This window comes from Microcaecilia unicolor, chromosome 9 (assembly GCF_901765095.1).
Source record: "Microcaecilia unicolor chromosome 9, aMicUni1.1, whole genome shotgun sequence".
In the NCBI taxonomy this organism is placed as follows: domain Eukaryota; kingdom Metazoa; phylum Chordata; class Amphibia; order Gymnophiona; family Siphonopidae; genus Microcaecilia; species Microcaecilia unicolor.
This window is the reverse complement of record NC_044039.1, coordinates 194928818-194948939: the sequence shown is the minus strand read 5'-3', so window position 1 is coordinate 194948939 and position 20122 is coordinate 194928818. Positions and strand designations below refer to the sequence as shown.

At 45.1% G+C, this 20122-nt stretch overlaps 1 protein-coding gene across 2 annotated transcripts in view; it reads left to right on the top strand.

Moving 5' to 3' along the window:
* The window catches only part of WDR25 (WD repeat domain 25), a 209934-nt gene that overhangs the window by 185494 nt on the left and 4318 nt on the right, over positions 1–20122 (top strand). For both annotated transcript variants that reach the window (XM_030215303.1, XM_030215304.1), the window contains one exon: positions 17316–17486. In XM_030215303.1, the coding sequence (XP_030071163.1) occupies positions 17316–17486 (171 nt within the window). The remainder of the gene's footprint in view (positions 1–17315; positions 17487–20122) is intronic.

The window sequence follows — 20122 nt, the reverse complement described above, 5'->3', positions numbered from 1 at the left end:
GATAGGGGGGCCCCTAGGCATAGGAGCCAACTTTTCAAAATTATTGGGGGTGCTAAGCCCAGTGGAAATGACCCCTCCCTGGACACATACAAGGAATTTTCTCAGTATTGGGGGTGCACCAACAGCACCCACAGAGTTGGCTCCAATGCCCCTAGGGGATTGGCTGGGGTCCTGTTTGGTGTCTCAGTGTGGTAGAACATATCTGGCCATTACAGGAGGTACGAGTTCTTTGCAGAGAGTGGAGGAGGGCTCAGAGGTCCTCTCAGGCTCCCAGTCCCCTGTGGACTTCAGTTTCGGGGACCCTCCATGTCGGGCTGTGGAGGAGCGATCCCATAGGTTCCAGCCCTTTTGTCATGAGGAGCTGTCTCATCTTTTAGATGAGGTCACAGTGACCTTGGCTATGCTTAAGCTTCCTATAGCAGGCCCTTTGGGATCCCAAAGCATTTTCCGCTCCATAAGGCCCTCATCTGCTTGATGATGGCAGATTGGGAATCCCTGGATGTTTTCCTCAGGGTCACAAAGGCTCTTGCTTGTCTCTATGTCATTGCTGAGGAGGTGGAAAAGTGTTGGACCTTCCCAAAGGTGGACGGCCTGGTTATGGTGGTCACGAAGGTGACCGTTGGACCTGTCCAAAGGGGCTTGGACCTTAGGGAGCTCCGTGAAAAGTATGTGGAGCAGTACCTTCACCTGGCCTTTTCAGTGGGGGCTCCAGCATTCAGGCAGTTACGTAGCTCCATGCTGCGTTGTCAGGAGGTTTGTTTGCCCTCCTTTGTGGCGCAGGGATTGTCGCCAGAGGATCGGAAGTTTCACAAGCTGGATGTCTGCTCAGGGACCAGGCTGCTGGCATTGGCATTTAAAAAGAAGATAGAGCAACTTTTAAACTAGAAACTGGGGGAAGGCCAACAGTCGCTCAAAAGCGCATGATTCAGGATAAGGTATCTTTCAAAGATATCACCAAAACAGGGAAGATAGGGTATTCTGATAGGTTGCAAGAGAGACCATAGTAGATCAGGTGTCCTTAAATAAAAATAAAAATCAGACAAAAGATTGCAAATTAATACTGTCAAGTACTGAGCATGATGTAAATAGGAACAACAAACATAGTTTGAAATGTCTATATGCGAATGCCAGGAGCCTAAGAAATAAGATAGGAGAGTTAGAATATATTGCACTGAATGAAAAATTAGATATAATAGGCATCTCTGAGACCTGGTGGAAGGAGGATAACCAGTGGGACACTGTCGTACCGGGGTACAAATTATATCGTAGTGATAGGGTGGATCGAATTGGTGGAGGGGTAGCATTGTATATTAAGGAGAGCCTTGAATCAAATAGATTGAAAATTCAGCAGGAAACAAAAAACATCTTGGAATCACTATGGATTGAAATTCCATGTGTAAAGGGGAAAAGGATAGTGATAGGAGTGTACTACTGTCCACCTGGCCAGGATGAACAGACGAATGCAGAAATGTTAAAGGAAATTAGGGACGCAAACAAACTGGGCAATACAGTAATAATGGATGATTTCAATTACCCCGATATTGAGTGGGTAAATGTAACAGGGCATGCTAGGGAGGTACAGTTCCTTGACGAAATCAAGGACTGCTTTATGGAGCAGCTGGTACAGGAGCTGATGAGAGAAGGAAAAATTCTAGACCTAGTCCTTAGTGGAGTGCATGATCTGGTGCGGGAGGTAATGGTGCTGGGGCTGCTTGATAACAGTGATCATAAAATGATCAGACTTGATATTAGCTTTGAAGTAAGTACACATAGGAAATCAAATATGTTAGCGTTTAACTTTAAAAAAGGAGACTATGACAAAATGAGAAGAACGGTGAAAACAAACTTAGAGGAGCGGCTGCGAGGGTCAAAAATTTACATCAGGTGTGGATGCTGTTCAAAAACACCATCCTGGAAGCCCAGGCCAAATATATTCCGCGTATTAAAAAAGGAGGACGGAAGACCGAACGACAGCTGGCATGGTTAAAAAGTGAGGTGAAGGAAGCTATCAGAGCTAAAAGAAAATCCTTTAGAAAATGGATGAAGGAACCGACTGAAAATAATTTATTTATTTGTTACATTTATACCCCACATTTTCCCACTTATTTGCAGGCTCAATGTGGCTTACAAAGTACCGTAAGGCGTTTGCCATTTTGGTTGATAACAAATACAAGATTGTGTTGTGGTCAAATGAGGTAGAATTGAATCAAGCGACATGAGTTTGAGGTTGAGGAGAAAGAGGAAAGTAAGTTGTCCAGTACGATCATTGATTATGGTGTGTTGATGGATGTGAGGATTTATGTTGGACCGGTGGGGTAAGAGTTTTTGAAGAGATGGGTTTTTAATGATTTCCTGAAGTTTAGGTGGCCATGTATTGTTTTCACTGCATATGGGAGTCCATTTCATAGTTGTGCGCTTATGTAAGAGAAGCTGGATGCATAAGTTGTTTTGTATTTTAACCTTTTGCAGTTTGGATAATGTAGGTTTAGGTATGATCGTGCTGATCTGAGTCTGTTTCTAGTTGGTAGATCTATGAGGTCTGTCATGTATCCTGGGACTATGCCGTAGATAATTTCGTGGACCAAAGTGCAGATTTTGAAGATAATCCTTTCTTTGATTGGGAGCCAGTGTATTTATTTATTTATTTATTTATTGCATTTGTATCCCACATTTTCCCACCTTTTTGCGGGCTCAGTGTGGCTTACAATACATTATGAATGATGGAAATACATTTTGTTACAATTCGGTTATGGATTACATTGTGACGAGTTATACGAGACAAAATCAAAGTAACTTTGTAGCTTTTCTCGTAGGGGTTTAGTGCTTTAATAAGAAACAGTATAAGGAATGTCAAGTCAAATGCAAAGCGCTGATAAGGAAGGCTAAGAGGGCCGTCAAAAAAAAAGATTGCGTTGGAGGCAAAAACACATAGTAAAACTTTTTTTTAGGTATATTAAAATCAGGAAGCCGGCAAAAGAATTGGTTGGACCACTAGATGACTGAGGGGTAAAAGGGGCGATCAGGGAAGACAAAGCCATAGCGGAGAGATGAAATGAATTCTTTGCTTCGGTCTTCACCGAGGAAGATGTGGGAGAGATACTGGTGCCAGAAATGGTATTCAAAGCTGATGAGTCGGAGAAACTGAATGAATTCTCTATAAACCTGGAGGATGCCCCATTACATCCCAGAGTACTGATAGAACTGAAAAATGAACTTGCGGAGCTATTGTTAGTAATATTTAATTTATCCTTAAAATCGAGCGTGGTACCGGAAGATTGGAGGGTGGCCAAATGTAACGCTGATTTTTAAAAAAGGTTCCAGAGGAGATCTGGGAAATTATAGACCGGTGAACCTGATGTCGGTGCCGGCCAAAATAGTAGAGACTATTATAAAGAACAAACTTACAGAGCATATTCAAAAGCATGGATTAATGAGACAAAGCCAACATGGATTTAGTGAAGGGAAATCTTGCCTCACCAATCTATTACATTTCTTTGAAGGGGTGAACAAACGTGGATAAAGGTGAGACGGTTGATATTGTGTATCTGGATTTTCAGAAGGTGTTTGGCAAAGTACCTCATGAAAGACTCCAGAGGAAATTAGAGAGTCATGGGATAGGAGGTAGTGTTCTATTGTAGATTAAAAACTGGTTAAAAGATAGAAAACATAGAGTAGGGTTTAATGGTCAGTATTCTCAATGGAGAAGGGTAGTTAGTGGGGTTCCCCAGGGGTCTGTGCTGGGTCCGCTGCTTTTTAACATATTTATAAATGACCTAGAGATGGGAGTAACTTGTGAGGTCATTAAATTTGCTGATGACACAAAGTTATTCAAAGTCATTAAATCGCGGGAGGAAAATTACAAGAGGATGAGACTGGGCGTCTAAATATAGTAACGTAGTAGATGACGGCAGAAAAAGACCTGCACGGTCCATCCAGTCTGCCCAACAAGATAAACTGATATGTGTTAGTTTTTGTGCATACCTTACCTTGATATGTACCTGTCTTTTTCAGGGCACAGACCGTATAAGTCCGCCCAGTACTATCCCCGCCTCCCAACCACCAGCCCCGCCTCCCACCACCGGCGCTGGCACAGACCGTATAAGTCTGCCCAGCACTGTCCCCGCCTCCCAACCACCCTCCCCGGCACAGACCGTATAAGTCTGCCCAGCACTAGCCCCGCCTCCCAACCACCGGCTCTGCCACCCATTCTAGGCTAAGCTCCTGAGGATCCCTTACTTCTGAACAGGATTCCTTTATGTTTATCTCACGCATGTTTGAATTCCGTTACCGTTTTCATCACCACCACCTCCCACGGGAGGGCATTACAAGCATCCACCACCCTCTGACATTTAATGTGAGCAAGTGCAAAGTGATGCATGTGGGAAAGAGGAACCCGAATTATAGCTATGTCATGCAAGGTTCCACATTAGGAGTCATGGACCAAGAAAGGGATCTAGATGTCGTTGTTGATGATACGTTGAAACCTTCTGCTCAGTGTGCTGCTGCGGTTAAGAAAGCAAATAGAATGTTAGGTATTATTAGGAAAGGAATGGAAAACAAAAATGAGGATGTTATAATGCCTTTGTATTGCTCCATAGTGCGACCGCACCTCAAATATTGTGTTCAATTCTGGTTGCCGCATCTCAAACAAGATATAGTGGAATTAGAAAAGAGAAGGGCGACGAAAATGATAAAGGGGATGGGACGACTTCCCTATCAGGAAAGGCTAAAGCGGCTAAAGCGGCTAGGGCTCTTCAGCTTGGAGATAAGGCGGCTGAGGGAAGATATGATAGAGGTCTATAAAGTAATGAATGGAGTGGAACGGGCAGACGTGAAGCATCTGTTTATGCTTTCCAAAATACTAGAACTAGGGGGCATGCGATGAAGCTACAAAGTAGTAATTTGAAATGAATTGGAGAAACGTTTTGTTCACTGAACATGTAATTAAACTCTGGAATTCGTTGCCAGAGAATGTGGTAAAAGCGGTTATTTATTTATTTATTTATTTATTGTTCACTTATATCCCACATTTTCCCACTCATGCAGGCACAATGTGGCTTACAAACATTAAATAAAATACAGAATAGGAAAACTTAGAAGATTATACAAGGAGTATGCAGGGGGAGAAGCATCTAACAGGGTGAACTAGCAGGGTAGAAGCCAGGGAGGATGCATCAAGCAGCGGTATAAAGTGAGGAGTAGGTCTTGGCAAAGAAGTAGGTCTTCAACAACTTCTTGAAGAGGGCGTGGTCCGCTTGAGTTTTAAGGTGTTAGCTGAGCAGAGTTTTAAAAAGTTTGGACGGCTTCCTAAAGGAAAAGTCCATGGACTATTATCAATGGTCCTAAGCCATGCAGATTACTGCAACGGAATCTACGTGGGCTGCAAAGAACAACTCATAAAAAAACTCCAGACCACCCAAAATACAGCAGCCAGGCTGATATTCAGCAAAACATGCTTTGAAAGTGCCAAACCCTTCCAAGAAAAGTTGCATTGGCTCCCAATTAAAGAACAGATCATCTTCAAAATCTGCACCTTAGTCCACAAAATCATATACGGCGTAGTCCCAGAATACATGACAGACCTCATAGACTTACCAATAAGAAACAAAGTCAGATCATCAAGATCCTACCTAAACCTACACTACCCAAATTGCAAAGGACTGAAATACAAAACAGCTTACGCAGCTGGCTTCTCCTACATAAGCGCACAACTATGGAATAGGCTCCCAAAAGCTGTGAAAACAATCCACAACCACTTGAACTTCAGGAAATCACTAAAAACCAACCTCTTCAAAAAGGCCTACCCCAACGACCCCACGTAACCCTCATCACCTACCAACACAGCATGACTATGATCAAACAGGACAACACGCAATTTTCATCCATTCCGACCCTCCACTTATACCTCATACGATCACTATACAACTTTGTATTTGTTATCCACCGACTGGGCAAACGCCTTTGATGGTACTATGTAAACCACATTGAGCCTGCAAATAGGTTGGAAAATGTGGGGTACAAATGCAACAAATAAATAAATATTATTAAATTGGACTTGGGGAAAATCCACTATTTCTGGAATAAGCAGTTTAAAATGTTTTGTACTTTTTTGGGATCTTCCCAGGTATTTGTGACCTGGATTGGCCAATGTTGGAAACAGGATACTGGGCTTGATGGACCTTTGGTCTGTCCCAGTATGGCAATACTTATGTACCCCAAGGAGATGAGTGAGTTTTGTCTCTTGGACCATCTTTTTGTACCTTTCCATGCCCTTGGAAGGGCTAGGTAGCCTTGAAAGCCTCCATTGTGAGGTGGATTAACACAGCTATTGAATCCGCTTACTTTGGCAAGAATAATCTGGTACCTCAGGGGCTCTAAGTCTACTCTTCTAGGGCTCAAGCCTCTTTCTGGGTGGAGGCCCAGGTGGTATCCCCTGAGGAGATCTGCAGGGCAGCAACTTTGTTGTCTCTTCATTCCTTTGCTAAGCACTACAGATTGGATGTGCTGGCAAGAGCCCGATCGGACTTTGGCAGAGCCGTCATCTGGGGAACCTTGTCTTCTCCCTCCCAGTGGATCTGCTTTGGTAAATCCCGTTGGTTCAGAACAGTGGAGCTGATGCTAAGAAAGGAGAAATTATGTCTTTCCTGATAATTTAATTTTCTTTTCTTTAGTCAGTGACTCTGTTCTGAAGTCCTTCCCTTAGAAGACCTTGGCCCGGGGTTCTGGATGTGCTCTTTGCTTCCTTTTCAGTGCTCTAAAAAAAAAAGAGAAATTTATTTTATGATTGGCAGCCGTACAGCTTCCTGTGATATGGCTATATCCTGGTATATGCAGGATATTTTGCTCACTTCATTATCATTGCAGCTGATCGAATTTTTGTGAATTGATGAGAAGCTTTACCGCTGAATTCTGTATAATCTGTAGATGTCTTAAATCAGAGGATCGAGTACCATGCAGGAGAGCATTACATTAAACCATCTTACTGATGACAAAAGCATGGGTCAATACACGAAGAGCTCCTTGTCTTAAATAGGTGCTGTTATGGAATGGTATATGTGTTCTATAGGTCCTGATTGAGTTTTGTGGGGGGGGGGGGGAGGGGGGTTATTAATTCATAATATGCCTGATCTGGAGAGGGGTTATGTTGCTGTTACTGAGATGAAACCAGAATCAGAGGGATCAATATTCAGCATGGCTTAAACGACAAAAGAGGTTCGTCCCCGCTTAAACCACGCAGAACTGGCCAATGCCGCTGAATTTCAGCTCTAACTGCCCAAGTACAATCCTAGGCACTGCTGAGACAATCCAAGGGGTGGAGTCAGGGTAGAATCAGGAGTTATATAGTGATATTCAATGTGGGTGCACATATATCTATCTGGGCAAATTGGACTGCTGAAAAGATAGTCCTTACTTTGCCTGGTTAGATATTAAGGTATGTCAGCTGTTCCCACATAGTTTCCACATGCCACTGCAGATCAATATTCAATGCCAGTGTCCAGGCCTGACCTAGCATTGAGTGTTTGGGTCTATTTTAGCCAGCAGCAGCCAGCACTTAGAAAAACACTCACCACCACTGGCTGAATGTTGACCGGAGATTTTTTTTTTTTGTATGATAAATTCTATGGGGAAATGCCCTAGTTCTGGTCTGTACATTTGTTGTGTGAGGAAGGCTTCTGTGGATGCAAAATATGTTTGCATTTAACCCTGTGACAGTGCAGAGTCAGGAATTAGCATTCAGGCTAAATAAATTTAACTTAAAACAATTTTTGTTGAGTACAATCGATGTTGGCAAAGTTTTCAATTTTTCTAGTGTCTAGCCTGGAAATATAAGTTGTGTTCTGTTTTTCTTGGAGCAACTTCCTGACCAGTATTCTAAGTGAGGGGACTTCCTCCCTGACCAAGGTTTTGAGGGGGCTGTCTCTTTTTTGGGTGCCTTGGGAGAGACGGCGCCATCTCATTCTTTGCATCAGGCAGCAGACTTCCATGAGCTGCCTCTGAGCACTGGAAGGAGGTGAGCGCAGCACACATTGTTTTTACCATTAGCTGTGCTGCTGCACCACCTTCCAAATCAGTCCTTAAACTCTTCCCCATGTGACCTAGCAGCAAGTAAAGTGCCAAAGCACCCCATTTCCTGCTGCTGTGGTGTTGAAGTCTCACAATATGAGCCATGAAATCTCATGGTTCATACAGCGGTGAAGGGTGAAGAAGTGAAGCATCTTCCCTGAACCCTCCATGGCATTCATCTGCTCCTCTCTGCAGACCTGGAAAATCTCCCTTCTACTGTAGAGACCTACCTCAGACACATTTCCCTCCATTGCAGTCCCCCACCCAGTTCCCTTTCTGCAAACCCATAGCTGCCCTCAACTGTACACCCCCCACATCCTCTCTGCAGACCTCAGACACCTCCCTTTACTGCACCTCCAGCCCACACCCTTCATGCAGCCCCACCTCAGATACCCCACTACCACCACCATAGGCCAAGCCCTTCTCAGACCAGGCTTCTCCCATGTCCTCACTGTCCTCCTTGGTCTCTTATTCACATACCCTCCCCCACTGCTCCACAGCCCCAGACACCTCACATACACATATTCCCACTGCATCCCTGACATAACCAAGTCCCTACTCACACATCCACACATATTTCTTTTTTTATTTTATATTTATTAGTTTCAACTTTTAAACAAGTATTACACTTGAAACAGTAAAGGTACATTTGTCTGAAATAAAACATTTTTAAATAAAGAAAGCAAATTATTTAACAAAGTACACTCTAGTCCACCATATAGATCCAAGATTAACAATGCGGAGATCCACACATATTTGTGATGTTATAGGTACCCCTTATATACCTCACATGTACCATTCTGCCCTACATATAAAACCCCCAGACCCACACATACTATATCCAAGATATACCTTAATTTCCAAACACCCCTCCCCTGCTCCCTAACTGAAATGCTGAATTGGACCTGTGCTTGGCTCTTGCTGCCTTGGGAAATATGGAGGGGCATAATTGAACGAAAACGCCTATCTCCATGGGCGTTTATCTCCGAGAACGGGTCAGTGAAGGGGCGGACCGAACCGTATTTTCGAAAAAAATAGACGCCCATGTTTTATTCAACAATGTGTGAGCTGGGCGTTTTTGTTTTTCAGCGATAATAGAAAATGAAAGCGCCCAGCTCAAAAACGAATAAATCCAAGACATTTATTCGTGGGAGGGGCCAGGATTCGTAGTGCACTGGTCCCCCTCACATGCCAGGACATCAACCGGGCACCCTAGGGGGCACTTTTACAAAAACAAAAAAAAAGGTCAAAGAGCTCCCAGGTGCATAGCACCCTTCCCTTGTGTGTTGAGCCCCCCAAATCCCCCTCAAAACCCACTGCCCACAAGTCTACACCATTACTATAGCCCTAAGGGGTGAAGGGGGGCACCTACATGTGGGTACAGTGGGTTTGGGGGGGTTGGACGACTAATAAGCATTAAGCAGTACAATTGTAACAGGTAGGGGGGGATGGGCCTGGGTCCACCTGCCTGAAGTCCACTGCACCCCCTAACAACTCCTCCAGTGACCTGCATACTGCTGCCAGGGAGCTGGGTATGACATTTGAGGGTGAAAATAAAAATGTGTGAAACATCATTTTATTGTGGTGGGAGGGGGTTAGGTACCACTGGGGGAGTCAGGGGAGGTCATCCCCGATTCCCTCCAGTGGTCATCTGGTCATTTAGGGCACTTTTTGGGGCCTTATTCGTGAAAAAACAGGGTCCAGGAAAAGTGTCCTAAATTCTAGCTAAAAACGCATACTTTCTTCCCATTATCGCTGAAATGCGCCCATCTTTGTTCGGCAGATAACCACGCCCCAGTTCCGCCTTCGCCACACCTCTGACACGCCCCCATAAACTTTGTCCGCATCCGCGACGGAGTGCAGTTGAAAACGCCCAAAAATCGGCTTTCGATTATACCGCTTTATTCGTTTTTGTGAGATAAACGTCCATCTCCCGATTTAGGTCGGAACTTGGGCGTTTTTCTCGTTCGATTATAAGCTGGATGGTGTTATAGGGACCCTTCTTAAAATTTTCCCCTGGGGCCCATTCAGTCGTAACTATGCCACTTCCTCTCGCATTCTCTCAGTATGCCCCAACAGAGCCAAAGAATGGAAGTCTAGGCTTGGGTCTCAAACTTGGATTCTCTGCATAAACTGCTACTGGAGCATTAGGTCAAACCAAAGTCAAACTGAATTTGGATGAATTGAGTCCTGTGTCTGTTAATGCAAGAAAGACAGGGCACCTGGAGAACATATCACGTGGCAGCTGTTAAAAATGCAAGCCCTTTGCTAAACAGCACATGATTGGTCCGTGGATCTGACTGTCTCAGCACATCATGTAAGTAAGCAGTATAACTGGCTTTGGCAGTCCTTTTGCTCTTAGAAAGTTTTTATCATAATCATGGTGCCAATGATAACCAGGCCACAAGTTTTCATAGGGATATGGCATTGCAGTAACCCGATTAGTGAATCATATGACAAACCTTGCATAATTAATATCTTAAAAACATTTACTGAAAAATCCAGAACAATATTAAAAATAATGTCATTTCAAGATGCTCAACAGAAATGAGAAATTTTGTTATCATCTATATTGGATTTTTGTCAGCATTACTTTGAGGTATAAAAATGTCATCCGTGAAGACAGATAAGCATTGCTGGCAAGAGCTCTCATTTTTGTTCTTTAGCTGTCGATATTTTTTTGTCTGCGGATTTATAGCAGCTCTGTTTTTATAGGTTTCATCACGTTAATAGATTATTTAATCCATGCGCTTCCAGAGTGAGCCTTACTTCACAATTAAAAATGTAGCACATTTATTTCAAACAAATTACTGCTTTAATGCAGTAAAAAAATGTTGCTTTGATTCTTAGCTTCTGTAGGACGTGTCGTGTATTTCTTCTAAGCAAAAACAACTTATCACTACATACAAAAATTTCCCAAGAAATGCATCTGTGGAAATAAAGGTTAAAAAAAAGACAACAAAAAACCCACAACCTGATACATTTTTATTGGACTAGCTTCATACATCAAACTTATAAACGGCAAGTGACCGACTCACCTGCAAATGCGCAGTAGAGACTTCCCTCTCTGTCCCGCCCTCAGGTCAATACATGATGACATCAGAGGGCGGAACAGAGAGGGAAACGGAACGGAGTCTGAGTCACTGTCGGACGCTGCCGCCTGGAAACGAACATCGCGCGCACCAACCTCCACCCTCCCCCCCCATCCCCGCCGCCGCTCCTGCCCTCCTCCGTATTGGGCCCCCTGCATTGACCTGACAGCGCCTCTCACCTCCGTGTGGAAGCGCTGCAGGCAGCAGCAGAGTGATCTGCTGCTGCCTGCAGCGCTTTCACACGGACGTGAGAGGCGCTGTCAGGTCAGTGCAGGGGGCTCGGCACGGAGGGGGGAGAGAGCGACGGCGAGGAGGGTAGCTGGAAATCTCTCCCATTTTAACGGGCTTAACGGCTAGTTTCTTGACTAGACTGCAAAAGTTACACTCCCTTCTTTAAGTCGCATCAAAATCAGATTGCTAATGAATGTATAAATTGCGAATGTAGAGCACTGGAAACCTTTATTGATGTTGCTTTCGATCTGTCAGTGGTCTTTGGCAGCGAAGGAGTGTGGCGTGTTCAGGCCCTGATGTATTCATTTGCACGTAATATAATACACGTGTGAACAAAGACCGCAGTCAGTGACCGGTGGAAATGTTTGTACTTGTGCATGTATAAAATCCGCTTCAGTTTCTATGGCAACAGCCCCGCACATATTAATGCTCAGGTCAAATGCAGCAGGGCAGCCAGGGACTGAATTTCTTTTCAGATCCCTGAAAAGTGAAGAGATCATTAGCAAAAGTTCTGAAGGTTGAAACGAAACTAAGCTTGTTGAACCTGAGCTTTAGAACTTTATCATCCATGGTGCTACTGTCTGTAATTAAATTGCCATTAAAATGTGCCAGATGAAGTACAGAAAGTTAATGTGATCTAACCCTTGCTGTCACAGATGTGCAACATTTCATATAAAATGTGCTTGAAAGGATGAAACAAGTAAGTTGTGTTTAGTGGCATCAAATAAAGGTGTAGGAAAATGAAATGATCAGGGGCAATCTTGGATGCAAGATATTTGGCATGTCAATGTATTAATACTGATAAAGTAAAGCAAACTTTGGGGGGAGGGGAGGGAGGATAGTTACTAAGATGTGATAAAATAACATATTATTGTGCAGTTGTATTTACTGTGGGAGTCACCAACCTGCGGCTTGAGTCTGCAGTGCTTTTATGCTTGTTTATAAGAGTCGTCTGCTGTAACCAGTTTGTTGATTACTTTTCAAGGGCGACATGTTAACTGTACAGAGTTTATGAGTCTGAGAAAGGTTTTTGTTTTTAAGGATCGTTATGGACAGGCTTGAATTGTTCAGAGAGTTGCTTTGAGTTGGACTCGACTTGAAGGCATCTAATCACCATCACTTGAGTGATATTGAAGACAGGGGCGTAGCCAGACTTCGGCGGGAGGGGAGTCCAGAGCCCGAGGTGAGGGGGCACATTTTAGCCCCCACCCCTCTGGCGCCGCCGACCCCCTCCCACCATTGCTGACTTTGCCCTCCCCTGCCGCCGATTCCCCCATTGCCGACTTTGTCCCCCCCCTGTTGCCGACCCTCTCGACCCCCCTCCCGCCGCCAACCCGCCGTCGCCTACCTTTGCTGGCGGGGTACCCCAACCCCCGCCAGCCGAGGTCCTCTTCTTCTAGCAAAAGGCTTCCTTCTGTTTCTGACGTCCTGCACATTAGAAACAGAAGGAAGCCTTTTGCGAGAAGGAGATCTCGGCTGGCGGGGGTTGGGGTCCCACGCCAGCAAAGGCAGGCGACGGCGGGTTGGCAGCGGGAGGGGGGGGTCGGGCGGGTCGTCGGCAGGGGGTCCAGGGCCAAATCTACGGGGGCCCAAGCCCCACGTAGCTACGCCACTGATTGAAGAAGACAGCTAGTTGATGGCATTAGCAACAGCAAAATAAAGTTTCTTAGGAATTTGCATTAGCTACCTATTGGCAGTTTGATTACATTTAAAGTGATAATCCTGACCTTTAAAACCATAAAAGAAAGGGTAGCAGATTATTTGAGACCTCCCCCTCCCCTTTTTAAAGGGAAGGTTTGATTAAAAAAAAAGAAATTGGGGAGAGAGGGGAGATCTTTGGTCACAGTGAGTTTTAAATGCAGATTTTCTCTGTCTGTTGCATTGAGAAAATAAGAGAGGTTTCTGACTGTCATCTTGCTTGAGCATCTGCACTGTAGTAAAAATGTATGAATTTCCTGAAATGCTACATGGCTGAGCTAAGCAGAGAGGGAGGTGGGCAGCACCTTATGTTAATTATTCACTAAAGGAGAGACAGGCAGACTGATGGTACCACATTTATACACTTTGGGATATATTATTCACTAAAGGGGATAAAAGTAAAATGAGTTTAGCAATGTAAGCACATAGAGAAAGGATTGCATGAACTTTGGGGGGGGGGGGGTGCTGAGAATTTACTCATCACAATAAAAAAGCAATATATTGACAATAGCCTGTTGATTAGGAGGTGGGATTTTGGTTGGCATGTCTTTGAGACTCAGAGATTTTGTGCTTGGCCTTATGGTTGAACTTGGAGGTTGTTCTATATTGGGGAAACTTTGGAACCATTGATTAGAGAGTCCTGTTAAGGTCTGGTATTCTGGGCCACAGCAAGCAGGAAAAGTACCCTAAGCTTCTCGTGAAGGTTGATAGAGGGAAGTTTTCAGTCTACTGGGGAAACCCTGTTACTGCTGGTCATCACAGAGCCCTGCTAAAGGCTGGTATTTTGGCAAAGAGGTTGCTTTCTGTGGAGGAATCTTGGAACTGTTGGTCACAGAGCTCTGTTAAGAGCTGGTATTTTGGGCCATAGCAGGACCCCTAGAGGTACCTCGGGAAGATTGGCCACCCATAGGAGGTGCTCAGGGCAGCTGGTCTTGGAGCAGCACAGGGTAAGGCAGAAGGCCCAGAGGTCCAATTGCAGCGAGTAAAAGGTAGGTCTTTCTTTTTTTTTTAAAGAAATGGCCATGGGGCAAGTGAAGCACTTGCCACACAGCTATTTTTGGGGGGCTCCCGCACTAACCCGGCGGTAACCGGGCAGCACACGGCACTGCTCGATTACCGCCGAGTACACACCGGCACTACAAAAATTCTTTTAGCGCCGGATATGATGGTGCACTTGGAGTGTGTGGGAAGTACCACCGGGCTGCTGCTGCAGTAGCCCAGCGGTACTTCTTTTTTTAGTGAGCGGTAAGCCTGCATTGGGCTTACCGCTGCTTTGTAAAAGGGGTCCTCAGTCTTTATTGAAAATAAACAACAGCCACTTACATAGACCAGTATTCAGCCTTTCCTAGTAACCAATTAATAGCAACAAGCTATTGCAAGTTATAGAAATGGAATTACCCCCTCCCAACCTTCTATCTTCAGCCCCCCCAACTTGACATACTCCTTCCTCTCCTGTCAGTCATATACCTCATAAAATGCACAGGACTATTATATATATATATGTGTGTGTGTGTGTGTGTGTGTGATATGGTGCTGTATCAGTTTACTTCAATTCTTTGAAGGAGTAAACAAACATGTGGACAAAGGGGAACCGGTTCATATTGTGTATCTGGATTTTCAAAAGGCATTTGACATGGTACCTCATGAAAGGCTACAGAGGAAATTGGAGGGTCATGGGATAGGAGGAAAAGTCCTATTGTGGATTAAAAACTGGTTGAAGGATAGGAAACAGAGAGTGGGGTTAAATGGGCAGTATTCACAATGGAGAAGGGTAGTTAGTGGGGTTCCTCAGGGGTCTGTGCTAGGACCGCTGCTTTTTAATATATTTATAAATGATTTAGAGATGGGAGTAATTAGCGAGGTAATTAAATTTGCTGATGACACAAAGCTATTCAAAGTCGTTAACTCGCGAGAGGATTGTGAAAAATTACAGAAGGACCTCACGAGACTGGGAGACTGGGCGGCTAAATGGCAGATGACGTTTAATGTGAGCAAGTGCAAGGTGATGCATGTGGGAAAAAAGAACCCGAATTATAGCTAAGTCATGCAAGGTTCCACGTTAGGAGTTACGGACAAAGAAAGGGATCTGGGTGTCGTCGTCGATAATATGCTGAAACCTTCTGCTCAGTGTGCTGCTGCGGCTCGGAAAGCGAATAGAATGTTGGGTATTATTAGGAAAGGTATGGAAAACAGGTATGAGGATGTTATAATGCTATTATATCGCTCCATGGTGCGACCGCACCTTGATTATTGTGTTCAGTTGTGGTCACCGCATCTCAAGAAAGATATAATGGAATTGGAAAAGGTGCAGCGAAGGGCGACTAAAATGATAGCGGGGATGGGACGACTTCCCTATGAAGAAAGACTAAGGAGGTTAGGGCTATTCAGCTTGGAGAAGAGACAGCTGAGGGGAGACATGATAGAGGTATATAAAATAATGAGTGGAGTGGAACAGGTGGATGTGAGGCGTCTGTTCACGCTTTCCAAAAATACTAGGACTAGGGGGCATGCGATGAAACTACAGTGTAGTAAATTTAAAACAAATCGGAGAAAAAGTTTCTTCACCCAACGCGTAATTAAACTCTGGAATTCGTTGCCGGAGAACGTGGTGAAGGTGGTTAGCTTGGCAGAGTTTAAAATGGGGTTAGATGGTTTCCTAAAGGACAAGTCCATAAACCGCTACTAAATGGACTTGGGAAAAATCCACAATTCAGGGAATAACATGTATAGAATGTTTGTACGTTTGGGAAGCTTCAAGAAAACACAAGGGCAAACGGTCTGCAAGCTCCAAGATGGAAAACAAACGAAGCAGATCGCAAAAATAAAACTAATTTATTATTAAAACCTGAAGTTATATATACATAAATAGCCCGACAAAGGCCGTGTTTCGCCCGACAGGGCTGCTTCAGGGGCTATACAACAATCTTTTACTCACAAGTTTAATTGATAATATTGGATATGTGCTGAGATGAACTGAAATTTCATACATAGGAGATCACCTTGATTAATTTAGAAAAACAGCTCTATCAGAGATGCCAAAAGAGTATTGACATAACGTCAAACGATTAGTCTCTTATCTCTGATCGTTTGACGTTATGTCAATACTCTTTTGGCATCTCTGATAGAACTGTTTTTCTATGTATGAAATTTCAGTTAATCTCAGCACATATCCAATATTATCAATTAAACTTGTGAGTAAAGGATTGTTGTATAGCCCCTGAAGCAGCCCTGTCGGGCGAAACACGGCCTGTGTCGGGCTATTTATGTATATATAACTTCAGGTTTTAATAATAAATTACTGTTTTATTTTTGCGATCTGCTTCGTTTGGGAAGCTTGCCAGGTGCCCTTGGCCTGGATTGGCCGCTGTCGTGGACAGGATGCTGGGCTCGATGGACCCTTGGTCTTTTCCCAGTGTGGCCTTACTTATGTACTTATGTTACACTAGCAATCTAATGCTGTATAGAAGTGTTCCATCAACACCAGCCACACACTGACCAAAGAGAGATGCAAATTGCCTGCCTTCCCCAATGCCCACCATGGGCGTAGCCAGACCTCGGCGGGAGGGGGGGTCCAGAACCTGAGATGAGGTGAGGGGGCACAGTTTAGCCCGCCTCCCCCAGCCACCGACCCCCCCCCCCCCCCCCCGCCACTTTTGACCCCCCCCCCCCTTCTGCCGCTGACCCTCCCCCGTTGCCGCTAGGTACCTTTGCCGGCAGGGGTCAGCCCACAAGGTGAGGGAGCTATGCTCCTGGGAGCAATTTCTGAAGTCCACTGCAGTGCCCCCTAGGGTGCCCGGTTGGTGTCCTGGCATGTCAGGGGGACCAGTGCACTACGAATGCTGGCTCCTCCCACGACCAAAGGGCTTGCATTTGTTCGTTTCTGAGATGGGCGTCCTTAGTTTCCATTATCACTGAAAATCAGAAACGACCAAGTCTAGGGACGACCATCTCTAAGGACGACCAAAATTTCAAGATTTGGACGTCCCTGACCGTATTATCGAAACGAAAGATGGACGTCCATCTTGTTTCGATAATACGGGTTTCCCCGCCCCTGTATCGCATTTTTTGTGAAGACGTCCTCATCAAAACTTGGACGTCCCTTTCGATTATGCCCCTCTTGATGATAACAAACTGTTTATATTAGTCTGTGAATCTTATGCATTGTTTTCTGAAGGGCAGCGTGAAATTTACAAATGTGTTCATGATATTCTTTTTCCTTTTGTTTGGCAGGTGGTAAAAGTGTATAAAGCTGCGGTACAGCAGACTTTAGACATTCTCTTTCTTCCTGAGGGGAAAGAATTTCTCAGTAGCACAGATTCTGTGAGCCGGGATTCAGCTGACCGCACGATTATTGCCTGGGATTTTCAGACTACTGCAAGAATCTCTAATCAGATTTTTCATGTAGGTATCACAGTGCCATTTCTTATTTTGTATTAGAGAGTTAGCATTTTGAGGTAATTATAAAAGGAATTTCCATGTGTAAACAGTATTGTTTCTTAATTTAAATTTTTATTAAATTATTAAGAACACAACGATTCAAATTCAGATAACAAAAAAATAAATACACCTCAGCAAATATAGGGCCCTATTTACTAAGCCACACTAACGTTTTTAGCACGCGCCAAAAATTAGCGTGTACTAACGCCAAAGTGGCGGGGGGTCGGCGGCAGGGGGAGGTGGCTATACAGTGCCCCCCTACCTCGGGCTCTGGCCCCCCCTCCCGCCGAGGTCTGGCTAAGCCCCTGGTCTCTAGCATTAGCACACACTAATTTTTAGCATGCGCTAAAAACGCTAGCACACCATAGTAAACAGGCTTTTATAAAATTTCCTCACAAAACTACACATAAATGCAGGCTGTCCCAAAGGCATAGGACACCCTAGGTGAACTTTGTATTGTTAGTTGAATATTTTTACTGCTGTAACTGCCTGTTGCTCATGTTTGATCTATTCTTACTGTACACCGCCTTGAGTGAATTCCTTCAAAAAGGTGGTAAATAAATCCTAATAATAATAATAATAGTTGATGGCGGCAGATAAAGATCTGTACCATCCAGTCTGCCCAACAAGATAAACTCATAGCATAGTGTATGATGTGATACTACACATTTATATTTGATTTTGATTTGTCCTTGCCATTTTCAGGGCACAGACCCTAGAAGTCTGCCCAGCACTGACTTTGCTTCCCAATTCCTGGCCATCTAATCACTGCTGTTTGGTTTCATTCCCTCCGTACAGGATTCCTTTGTGTTTATCCCATGCATTTTTGAATTCTGTAACTGTTTTCATCTCTACCACCTCCTGCGGGAGAGTATTCCGAATATCTTCTCCATGAAAAAGTACTTCCTGACACTAGTCCTGAGTCGGTTCCCCTTCAACCTCAATTCATGTCCTCTAGTTCTACCACTTTCCCGTCTCTGGAAAAGGCTTGTTTGTAGATTAATATCTTTCAAATATTTGAATGTCTGTATCTGAAACTTCAGTCATGCCATACCCCCTCCTACATCAAACCTTCAGCAGTGCCAACTCCTTCCCACGCAGCCAAGCATCTTCCCTTCCTCTCTCTAACTCACCTCCCCCCAACACACACAAGTGGCCAGCATCTTCCCTTCCCCTCGAAACGCTCAAACCCCCCAGCTGACTGACTTCTCACTTCCCCTTCCTTACCTCCACCCTATGTCTAGCATCTGGCCCTATTCCCTTCTCACCAGTGGCGTAGCTACGTGGGGCCTGAGGGGGCCGGCGAACCCGCCCCCGCCACCGCCTACCTTTACTTTTGCTGGCGGGGGATCCCACTCCCCGCCAGCCGACGTCTTCTCAGTCCTTCCTGCTCTTCAATTTGTTTGCTGACGTCCTGCACGTAATTGTACGTGCAGGAAGTCAGACTCAGAGAACAGTTCTGTTTGAGTCTGACGTCCTGCACATACAACGTGCAGGACGTCAGCAAACAAATTGAAGAGCAGGAAGCGACTAAGAAGAAGACGTCGGCTGGCGGGGAGTGGGATCCCCCGCCAGCAAAAGTAAAGGTAGGCTGCAGCGGCGGCGGGTTCGCGGCGGGAGGGGGGGGGCGGCAATGTCGGCGCCGGGGGGAGGGCTAAAATGTGCCCCCTCCCCCCGGGCTCTGGACCCCTCTCCCACGGAAGGCTGGCTACGCCCCTGCTTCTCACTACTAGGCCTGCCTCCGTTTACATTTTCCCAGGCTGGCCAGAAGATTAAAGGAGCATTGGAGCTGCATGAGCCCTGTAAGTGCAGGCCCATGCTGAAGTGTCACTTTGTCCTGCCCCCCCTTTGAGGAAGACTTCCTGTTGGGGGAGTGTGGTGGTACAAAGCAGCACTTCAACTTCGGCCTGTGCTTTCAGGGCCTTTGCAGCACCAATGCTTTAATCTTCCAGCAGGCCTGGGAGGAGGCAGGGGCAACAGCGGGGGCAGACCCTGCAGCGAGAAGAGTAGCGAGGAAGGCTCTGTTGTTGCCCCCAAAACTTGCGACCCTAGGCGACTGCCTAGTACAACTAGTGGCTGGGTCGGCTTTGCATAAATCTATGCGCATGTAAACCTGAGTGTTCACATGTATATTCTGAGGAGACAGGACTAGGTGGGGTTCATGTTTACACACAAATTTTATAAATACTCACACTTGCACATTTTTTATGTTTAACTTAAGCTAGAATTCTATAAATGAAAGTGGGCACCTTCCCACGTCTCCCTAAGACAACTGTCTAATATAATAATTTGCTCCTACAACGTTCTAATGTCTCTCACTGCGTTCGTAACCATCTCCTGACGTCACTCTCCCGCAGTAGAAGCCTGCTTGCCTGACGTCAGGAGATGTTGCTACTCTCTTACTCTCTCACAATCCTCTTGCGATTTAACAACTTTGAATAACTTTTTTGGGGTGTAAAATTAACCTTGGTAAAATACCAACACTCAAGTCCACCAAGTACAGACGCCGCTTCAGACAGGCTGTGGTTCGCTGTTCCTGTGGTCCCGCCCTTCCGCAAACAGGAAATGAGGGCGGGACCAGAGGAACAGTGAACCACAGC